General features: G+C 52.2%; 1 protein-coding gene across 1 annotated transcript; it reads left to right on the top strand.

Moving 5' to 3' along the window:
- The first annotated feature begins 6,518 nt into the window (after positions 1-6,518).
- DNAJB1 (DnaJ heat shock protein family (Hsp40) member B1) lies at positions 6,519-10,243 on the top strand. Its single transcript, XM_022558659.3, has 3 exons — positions 6,519-6,779; positions 7,958-8,538; positions 8,841-10,243. The coding sequence occupies exons 1-3, from the start codon at positions 6,569-6,571 to the stop codon at positions 9,069-9,071; spliced, it is 1,023 nt and encodes a 340-aa protein (XP_022414367.2). The 5' UTR covers positions 6,519-6,568; the 3' UTR covers positions 9,072-10,243.
- The last annotated feature ends 286 nt before the right edge of the window (positions 10,244-10,529 follow it).

Genomic DNA, 10,529 nt, shown 5'->3' with positions numbered 1-10,529 from the left:
CCGCTCCTCCCTGCCGCGCGCGCCCCTCCAGCCAATCAGCGCACGGGGCGCCCACTTCGCCCTCGCCCAGCAGGGCAGGTCTGAACGAGAAATAGCCGCTCTCGCCACGGGGCTAGCCAATCAGCTTGCAAGGCCCACCGAGGGGGCGGAGCGCGGGCAAGAGGGAGGGGAGTCGGTAGAAAGAAGGGGCTTGGCTACCCACCAATCAAAGGGGGCCTCGGCGCCGCGAGCCCCCCCCCTGCCCCGCCCCTTGGTGGCGTCGCTGTGGAAACCAAGGGAAGCGAAGGTTACTGCAAGGCGGGGGGGAGGGAGCTAGCAGTTGAGTGACGTAGAAGGCAGCGTTCACGTGGTGGGCAGCTCGACTGGATGAATTCCGAGGTGGGCGGCCCCCGGGGGATACCGGGGAGCAACGGGAGAGGGATGGGGGTTGGAAGCATGGGCTGGGGCACCTGGATGGAGAGGCCTTTCTGGCTAGGGGACCCGTATCTGTCATGAATGGGAGGAAAGGAAAGGGGAAATAGGTGATGAAAAGCCTTCTGGAACCGCCCCCAACCTGTAACCATTCTGGGGCTGTCTTCACTCCCTTTTCAATGCAAGCCCCCGCCCCACCTTGCTCGACTCGAAGGGCACGGAGGCCACATTTGTCTCTACCTGCACGGTCCAGTATGGTCACCGCCGGCCACATGTGTCTAGTGAGCGCTTGAAATGTGGCTAGTCAAAACTGAGGTGTGCTGTAAACATAAAACACAAACCGATTTCAAAGACTTAGTACGAAAAGGAAAATGTAAAAAAAAAAAAACAAAAAACTTCATTAATCACCTTTTATGTTGATTACACGTTGAAATGATATTATTTTGGATATATTGGATTAAAATACATTATTAAAATTAAATTCCCCTGTTTCTTTTTACTTCTTTAATGTGCCTGTTGGAACATTTAAAATCAAACACAGCTTGCATGTGGCTGGTGGTTGTGCCTCTCACACTAGCTCTACCGGACAGTGCTGGTTTGGGGTCATGCCATGCTTTTGCTCCATTGATTGTCATGAGCAGGCTGGGAGGCTGGTTTCCACCACACACACACACACACTCATGCACACTTAAGACAGGACCTGGCACACTCCCTCACCTTATCTACTTTCTCCTGATTCCAGACCCTGCCCCTGAGCCTTCATCAACTGTTGAACCCTTCAGAATTCAGAGGCCTGGCATCAGGGACATGGTGAGAAGTCCTCAAAGATAGATCTGTGATTCACAGGAGAGCAGGGCAGGGAGAAGGTGAGTCAATGCTCAGCACTTAGTCATCCAGGTTAGGCTCTAGAGACTTCTGAAGCTACAGCTTATGGGGACCCCTGTCTCCAAGTAAAGGAAGCTAAGGCTGTGGTCTTCAGAAATTCATTACCTTTTTCATCGGGCCTATCTGGGCAAAACAGATGAAAACATAGTGTTTTATACTTGTACGTTCTCTTGTACAGATCTCTTCCTGTTAGCAGTTGTGGGGCTCACAGTATCTTGAGATCCTTTATGTACCGACAGGCCTCATTCCCTGGCCTCATGGAGGGGGATGGGGGACCACTCGCTCAGAGGCCACAAGTTTAAATCGTACGAAGTTGAGTTACTTGAGGTGTCTACTTCTGAGATGCTGAGGGGGCAGGGTTGAACCCCTAAAACCCAGCCATGTTTTGCTACTTTGCCAGTTCTGCCAATTTCCAGCTTCTCCAATGTGGTCTGAGTAAGCATGTCTTCCCTATCACTGGGTTCCAGCTAGGCAAGGCATCTGGTGTCCAAATAGATGTCATTTTTGGAGAGTCCACACACATTCCTACAGACTCAGAACATTCTGGAATTTCCCTTTCGAGACTGCTTCCCTGAGCCCTGAACTCACTCAACAGGCACCAAATAATTTTGTGAACCTACTATGCTGTGTGCCAGCCGAGGCATAAAAATAATTTCCGTCCCTCTCCTCACCTACAAGAAATGCATAGAAAGGCATGATCCAGCCTGCAAAGAAGTCCTTTGTTTTTGATGGGTATTACAGGTGTGAGGACCCCTTGTTGGCCTCACCTGCCTTCCAGTAATCAGTCTGCCAGCAGAAACCAAATCCACCCTCAGAATGAAGACTGGCCACTTTGTTCAAGCCATTCATGACACTGTACCATGGCTCTGACTATACCTATTGGTAGGGACAGCTAGATTGTCCAGCACAGTGGCTGATTCATAATGGTGACAAGTAAATACATTTGGTATTTGCTGAGCCAAATGTGATAAGTCCCTTAGAGCAGTTTCCAAAGGGGAAATTCTATTTCCCACATGCAAGTAAGATAGGATCTTGATTCTTCCAGGAACCTGGCTTGGCTTGTTTTTGGGTGTGTGATCAAGCTGATTCAGAGCTGTGTGAGGGAAGGTAAAGCCTATAGCAGACAAGCCAGGGCTGGTTAGCAACTTTCCACTGTGTCAGGAGCCCCAGAGAGAGGTTTCCCAAGTTCTATCTTGTCTGCCTTTTTAATTTTTATTTTTAAGTCCATGGGGTTTATTTTCTTTTTATTGACGTATAATTTACATACAGTAAAATTCACCTTTTTTAGTGTACAGTTCTGAATAAATACAGACATGTAACCACCACCACAGTCAAAGATACAGAACATTTCCATCATCCCCCCAAATTCCCCTGTATCCCTTTGCAGCAGATCCCAGCCCCTGGCAACCACTGATCCAATTTCTGCATCAATACTCTTGCCTTTTCCAGAGGTCCTTTAAAATGGAATCACACAGTAAATAGACTTTTGAATCTGGCTTCTTTCATTAACATAATGCATTTGAGGTTCCTCTGCATTGTTTCCTGTGTCAGTAGCTCAGTCTTTTTTTATGGCCGAATAGTGTTCCATCATGTTGCCAGATCACAGTTTATTCATTCACCCACTGAAGGATATTTAGGTTTTAATGGCTGTTGGTAATGACAAATAAAGCCTTGATAACCATTTGCTCATGGTTTTTTATGTGAACATAGGTTTTTATTTCACATGGGTATTCCACCAGGGGAAGATGGTTAGCTTGTATGGCTGTAATGCTTTTGAAGTTCTTTTTCATGAAGAGAAGAGTTGAAAAACATGGCGATGCTTTTTTTAAAAAAATTAAGTCTTTATCATCATCTGAATCACAGCTTAACATAAGCTGAGTGCTTACCATAAATACTCAGTATGCTACACACTTTACACCTCAGCATTTTATTCACTGGGTGACCTCAGGCAAGTCACATGACCTCTCAGAGCCTCAGTTTCCCTACCGGTAAAACAGAGGTAATGATAGTCCAAGCTCATAGGATTATTGTCAGGATTAAATGAGTTAATACAGATCCAGTGCTTGGAACCGGCTTGACACAGAGTAGGACCATGTCAGTGTTAGCTATTATTATGATGTTCATTTCCTGGCCCCTCTCAAATTCATCCACAGAGCAACCCTGGGAGGTAAGATCTACCCTTATCCCATTTTATGGAGGACATACCTAGCAATTCGAGAGGTAGAGCAAGTTGTGCAAGATCACACAGGCAGTAAATAAGTAAATAGTGGGTCCAGAATTTCAACGGAGGCTGACCGACTCCAGACTCACCTGCTTAGTTCTTTTTATTTTTTAATTTATGTTTGGCTGTGTTGAGTCTTCGTTGCTGCGCGCGGGCTTTCTCTGGTTGCAGTGAGCGGGGGCTGCTTTTTGTTGCGGTGCGGTGGCTTCTCTTGTTGCGGCGCGCGGGCTCTAGGGCATGCAGGCTTCAGTAGTTGTGGCTCGTGGGCTCTAAGAGCGCAGGCTCAGTAGTAGTAGTTGCTCCGCGGCATGTGGGAGCTTCCTGGACCAGGGATGGAACCTGTGTCCCCTGCATTGGCAGGCGGATTCTCAACCATCGCGCCACCAGGGAAGTCCTGCTTAGTTCTTACATTAGGGTTCTATTGGATACCAAAGAAACAGAACCAGTAGGATATATGTGTTTGTGAGTGTGTCTGTGTATTAAGAGATTTATTTCAGGCATTGGCTCATACGATTGTGGGGGCTGGCAAGGCAAGTCTGAAATCTGTAGGGCAGACCAGCAGGCTGGAAACTCTTGGCCAGGAATTGATGCTTCATTCTCAGGGAAACCTCAGTATTTGCTTTAAAGGCCTTCGGCAGTGAGAGCGCAGAACCCTAACCACTGCACCGCCAGGGAATTCCCTCAGTTTGCTTTTGAAGCCTTTCAACTGATTGGATGAGGTCCACCCACAATACCAATGGTCATGTCCTGTACTTAGAGTCAAGTGATTATAGATGTTAACCTAACCACATCTACAAAACACCTTCACAGCAGCACTTAGATTAGTGTTTAATTGAATAACTGGGTACAACTGCCTAGCCAAGTCGATGCATACAACTACCCATCACATCTTCTCTTCTTCTCTGAGTTGAGAGCTCAAACCTGTGCTGAGATTTCTGCAGAGGCCACTTTTCCAATAACATTCCAAAGTGCCCACTGAGTGTCCAGGTCAAAGAATCATAGCCATAAGAAGAGATGTTGAGTTTGGTTTTTGTTTTTTTCTTTTTTGGGAGGGGGGGTTTGAACAATTAAAACTTCCTGAACATGACCCAGGCTTGCTCAAGGAAGGGAGAGTTCGCAGCTCTCAGGTTGCCCCTAAACACAAGGACACCCTTCACATGATGTTTTTGGCCCACTCAGGGCTATGTGAAGACCCTTGGAGGCTGCCACATCTGTTAACTCTTAAATTTATAAGTGTGAGGAAATCCACAAGCTCTGAGTTTTTCCCCATGGTGACTCTCCCGCTATCTGTTTATGTAGCTTTTAAAAAATTCAAACTCTCTCCCCTCCATGATTGGTTCAGGAACCCTGTAGTGCTGTGCCCCTGGGCACCCAGCCCAGACTCATCCTCCCAGGTCAGCTGGTGTGTGTCCTAGTCCAGAGTCCTTACCGACACGGTTACCCTGGGGTCGGGGTGGCCAGGGATGGCCGGAATCCCCCTGCTAGACAGCAGGGGAAGGCCATGGCATCTTTCTCAGGAGTTCCAGCCTGCACAAGGGCAGTAGTTACCAGAAGCTTTTTGCCAGGAAGCGGGTGGCTCAGCAGCCCACCATTCAACCAGATGGCTAGTCACCCCTTTGACAGCACTTCCTCTAGGCCAGGACTGTCCTGGGCACTTCACAAATGTTGAATCAACGTCAACTTCAAAGCCCTATGAGGCAGGTACAACTACTACCCCCATTGTACAGATAAGGAAGCTAAAGGCCCTGGAAGGCTCAGTAACCAGCCCAAGATCACACAGCCAGGAAGAGCTGGAACCAAGAATGAAACCGGGCTGTCTGGCTCCAGAGCCAGTGTCACACCGCCCAGACCTCCCAATCAGTTCTTCCAGGAAACTCTCTCCTTCACAGGGCACCACCACCTACCCACCCCTCTTCCCTTCTCAGGTGGTACCCCTTTCTGAGCCTTCTTACCCCGTCAGCCCTGCCCTTGACCACAGACACCCCAGACTCTCAGAGCCGAAAGGGATCATGTTGCCCACAGATGAGGAAACAGAGGTCTTGAGAGGTGTATGACACGCCCATGTCTCCCCCAAATCATAAAGGTAGTGGGGAGGGGAAAAAGAAGGTGTATTAAAAACAGCCAGGAATATTTACGAAGCGTCGGTTCCAGACACGTTTCTGCCACTAGAGACCCAGCACCGACAAGACCCAATCCCTGCCCTCGTGGTGGTCGCAGGCTGGGAGAAGGGTGACATTTAGCATGAAAACCAAGGAACAGGGTAATTTCAAATTTCAGTGGCAGGAGTTCTTGAGAATACGGTAAACTGAAAGACTTAAGGAGCTGGACTGAGAAGACCTCTCCAGGGAGATGAACTTTGGTCCCGGGTGCTCACCTCGCTTTACAGGGTACTGTATAGGTGAGGACAGGGACAGTACCGGGGCTCCCAAGTGCATTCTACCCACAGCCGGAAGAAGAGGGCGGGTGGATAATTTTAGTCCCAGAAGCAGGGTGGGTGTCTGGGGCAATGAAAGATTAGGTAACTCCCGCACCCCGAGACTCCCGGCAGGAACTGATTCCCACGCCCTGTGAGTTAAGAGCGGGCACGTTTGCTTCTGCTACGGAAGGGGCGGGGCCTTCTCCGACCCCGCCCCTTCCCGGAGCAGCTCGTCGTAACCTATTGACCCAGGCAGGGGGCGGGCTGCGCGGCCGGCCGGGTCGTCAGGAGCAGTAAAGCAAGATCTCTATTGGTTCCCGCGGGGGGTGGGCGGGGCCTCCGTCTCCCGGGGGCGGGCGCCACGGGGAGGTGTCGCCGAGGGCGGAGCGGGAAGGGGCGTGGCCGCGCGCAGGGGGCTGTTGGCGGTGCGGCCACGCCCCGGATGTTGCGCGTCGCAGCCTGGGCGGCGGCGATTGGTCGAAACTGCGTAGGGGGCGGGGAGGAAGGTTCTGGAGGGGGCTGGCGGGCTCTGGAAGCTTCCGCCGGGCGAGTATATAGACTCCGGGAGCGGGCGGCGGCGGAGCCGGGGGACGGCTACAGCTGCGCGGGGGGGGGCCGGGCCGTACGCGCAGGCAATGGGCAAGGACTATTACCAGACGCTGGGCCTGGCCCGCGGTGCGTCGGATGAGGAGATCAAGAGGGCCTACCGTCGCCAGGCGCTGCGTTACCACCCGGACAAGAACAAGGAGCCCGGCGCCGAGGAGAAGTTCAAGGAGATCGCCGAGGCCTACGACGTGCTCAGCGACCCGCGCAAGCGCGAGATCTTCGACCGCTATGGGGAGGAAGGTAGTGTGCGCGCTCGCGGCCGGGGGCGCGGCCCCGCCGTTTGACAGGCGGAGAAACCGAGGCACAGCGGCCACGCTGCGGCGTCCCGGGGAGTGGGGGGCGCCCCGGCCCCCGGGGGCAAGCAGCCCCCGCCCTCTGGCCACACGGGCCTCCGCTCTCGGATAGGCGGCCGCCCGATGGGAGGAGCAGCCCTGGCTGCGCTGCTCGCCCAGAAGCTTCTAGTATGTCTGGGACTGCCTTTCCCTGGGCGCCCGCCTCCGCCCACGGCCCCGATCGGTCCGGGGTGCTGAAGGAGAGGGTTCGGAGGCCTAGCTTGAGTGGTGACATTGTGGCCCCGCGGGCCCTAGACTCACCTGGGCGAGGTGCAGGGCGGGGCCTCTGGCTGAGCGCCGGCCACAGCCTGCGTGTAGTGAGCCTGCAAACGAGAGTGACAGTTAAAGCCGAGCGACCTCCCGGAGCTCTCCGAGGGTGGAGTGAGGCAATCCCTGTAAAGTGCTTACTTGGCTCCGTGCCGTGCCGGGCACGTAGTCGGCCGTCAAGGTGTATGGAGCAATGGGGCCTGTCTCTGCCCAGCCTCCCCGGGGTCGCCCTCTTCAGGGAAAAAGAAAGCTTTCTTGGTGTCCAGTTGCTCGTTGATGACTCAGGCTGGCTTCTGGGCTTGGTCTTCAGAAATAAGTGACTTTTTATATAAGAATGGTGGTAGTAAGTGCCAGGGTGTGAGAACTTGAAAGTCTCCGTTTACAGTTTCACCTTCATCTCTACTCCCCCACACGTCTCTAGCCCTAAAGTATTTAAGAGTAAACATTTAGTGAAAATTGATCCTGGGTTGTGCTTTTTTCATCGGATCTGTTAGTGAATTCTTTGTACTCCTTGTAACACTGCAGGAAGGATGGGTTACTCAGGTGTGAGGACCTGGGTGACCCCAAGAGATATGGCCATCTCAGAGCTTGAGCCTTTCACTACTGTCATGCCACAATGAACTACCTACCTTGGGGAGTAAGGGTTCTGTTTTTGCCGCTGCAAGTGGGAGGTAAAAGCTTGGGGTTCTTCATTATTCTTCCCAGACAGGCTAAAAAAACCCCTCCCGCAATGGCTCCTAAGCTTTTTTCCTTAAGGAAAGCTCCTGGAGAGCTAAGCTCCTAGCCAGCCATCTGATTTCTTCTGCTTTTGCTTTTCAGGCCTAAAGGGCAGTGGCCCCAGTGGCGGAAGCAGCGGTGGTGCTAACGGTACCTCTTTCAGCTACACATTCCATGGAGACCCTCACGCCATGTTTGCTGAGTTCTTCGGTGGCCGAAATCCCTTTGACACCTTTTTTGGGCAGCGCAACGGGGAGGAAGGCATGGACATCGATGACCCATTCTCAGGCTTCCCTATGGGCATGGGTGGCTTCACCAACATGAACTTTGGCCGCTCCCGCCCTGCCCAAGAGCCCACCCGAAGGAAGCAAGATCCCCCTGTCACCCATGACCTCAGGGTATCACTTGAAGAGATCTATAGCGGCTGTACCAAGAAAATGAAAATCTCTCATAAGCGGCTGAACCCTGATGGAAAGAGCATTCGCAACGAAGACAAAATCTTGACCATTGAAGTGAAGCGGGGGTGGAAAGAAGGGACCAAAATCACCTTCCCCAAGGAAGGAGACCAGACCTCCAACAACATTCCAGCCGACATTGTCTTTGTTTTAAAGGACAAGCCACACAATATCTTTAAGAGAGATGGCTCTGATGTCATTTACCCAGCCAGGATCACCCTTCGGGAGGTAAGGCACTAGGCAGGGCAACGTCTGCGGAGGGAGAAGGCTGCTTTTTGACACAGTTCAGTATTTGCTTGACACATATTTCTGAGCTCTTGGTGTGTGCCAGGCTTGGGAGGTGCAGTAGCAACAAGACTTTCCAGGGCTCTGTTTTTCCAGAGCTTCTGTGCTGGTGACCTGGGTGGATCTGGGGGCAGGGTCTTAGCTACAAAGGCCTCATGGTGCTTACCTTACATTAAACAGTCTCTGGGCAGGATGTGAGCTTCCGAAGCTACTCTCTATCTAATGTTGTCCATTTGCTTTCCAAGGCTCTGTGTGGCTGTACAGTGAATGTCCCAACTCTGGACGGCAGGACCATACCTGTTGTATTCAAAGATGTCATCAGGCCTGGCATGCGGCGAAAAGTTCCTGGAGAAGGACTTCCTCTCCCCAAAATGCCCGAGAAACGTGGAGACCTTATTATTGAGTTTGAAGTGATCTTCCCCGAAAGGATTCCCCAGACGTCAAGAACCGTTCTTGAGCAGGTTCTTCCGATATAGTCAACTGTGTTCCCCAAGGACTGACCAGGCACCTTTCCAGAGCTCAAGGATTTCCAGACTGTTCCACCAGCTGTGGACCCGCGAGAGGGCGGGAGGGCCCAGGGCGGGCTTTTGTACTGCTGAATGTTTTCCAGAGAATATATTACACAATCTTTTAAAGTCGTGCACTAGACTTAAGTGGTTTTTCGAGCGATAGGGTGGCAGGTGGTGGGGACAGCAGGAAAAGGCAGTCCAGTCTGCCCCGCTGGGTCCTGCCACCCTCCGGGATGGGCCCACACCCTCCTCCCCCAGGCCCTGCCCAGGGGGAGAGGCAGACCCAGAGCTGGACTTGATCCCTCTGTAGTCCCTTTGCTTGCAGATGTTAGACGTGGTATGGACCTGCCTTCTTGGTTACCAGGTCCTGTACACTCCTCAGTTTCTGTTGTGTAACCAGTTCATGTTTTATCCTGTATTTGTCTCCCACGTCTTACTCTTCCCCTGAAGAATCCCGTCTTTTCTCTTGCCATCTCAAATTGAGAACCTAGACTATTTTTGCCGAACTGCCTGGCCGGCTCCCACAAGCAATACCTCTCTCTCGTTCCAGCAAGACCAAGGGAGCCGGCCTCCAGTGAGCGAGTAACTTGTGCAGCTGCCTCTCCCTCGAGCGTCTGGGGTCCTGGCCGGAGCAGGGGGTCCTCTCAACCCCTGGCTCCAAGGCTGGGTGCGCTCACTTTCCTTTTCTGTAAGGCAATCTTTTGGCACACCTGGGATTTACCAGTGGCCCAGGTAATTTTTCATTTAATGGACTCTGGACTCTCAAAAGGACCTGATCCTTTTGCATTTTGCACAGCCCCAGGTATAATCCCTTTTGATAAAAGGGCCTTTGCTTCTGATTACAGGAGCACCGTGGAACGTCTGTAAATGTGTCTTTATGATTCCGTGTAAAGTTGGTGTGCACGCAAATGAAACCAGTCCACGGCAGCTGCTGCTCTCTGTAAGGGGCCCTGACGGAATTCGGAAGGAGCCTGGTGGGGGCGGGGGGAGGCATGTAGGAACAAGTATCTGTTCCTTGCAGGCCAGTCTGGTGCTCAGACCTTTCGACTCATTGTAAGTTGCCACTGCCAACACAAGACCAAAGTGTGTGACTTGTCAATGTGCAGTGTGACAGCATTAAAGACTGATGCTAAACCTCAGGGGAGCGGTCCTGTGACTCTGTTTGAGGGCTCTGCTGATGGGCTGGGGGGGGGGTCTGGGCAGCCCTCCAAAGGCGGCCAGGGTGGGTGGGTGGGAGGGAGGGGTGAGCAGAAGGCAGGAGTCCTCTGCAAGGGAGAGAGAAGTCACCCTCCTTGAGCTGGATGTGGTGTGGATAACAGCACCCCACAGGACTCGATCCAGAGCCCAGTGGACTCAGAGCTTGCTTTCTGTGAAGGTTGGGGCCAAAGTTAAGCAGGTCCCCTCCCAATATTCCAAGGTCTGGTT

The sequence above is a fragment of the Delphinapterus leucas genome, unplaced genomic scaffold (assembly GCF_059928025.1).
Source record: "Delphinapterus leucas isolate spDelLeu-1000000601 "Yukka" unplaced genomic scaffold, BTC_Dleu_Yukka2 spDelLeu_asBTCV2_sq25, whole genome shotgun sequence".
In the NCBI taxonomy this organism is placed as follows: domain Eukaryota; kingdom Metazoa; phylum Chordata; class Mammalia; order Artiodactyla; family Monodontidae; genus Delphinapterus; species Delphinapterus leucas.
Note: the sequence above shows the minus strand (reverse complement) of the source record. Positions and strands in the feature narration are given on the sequence as shown.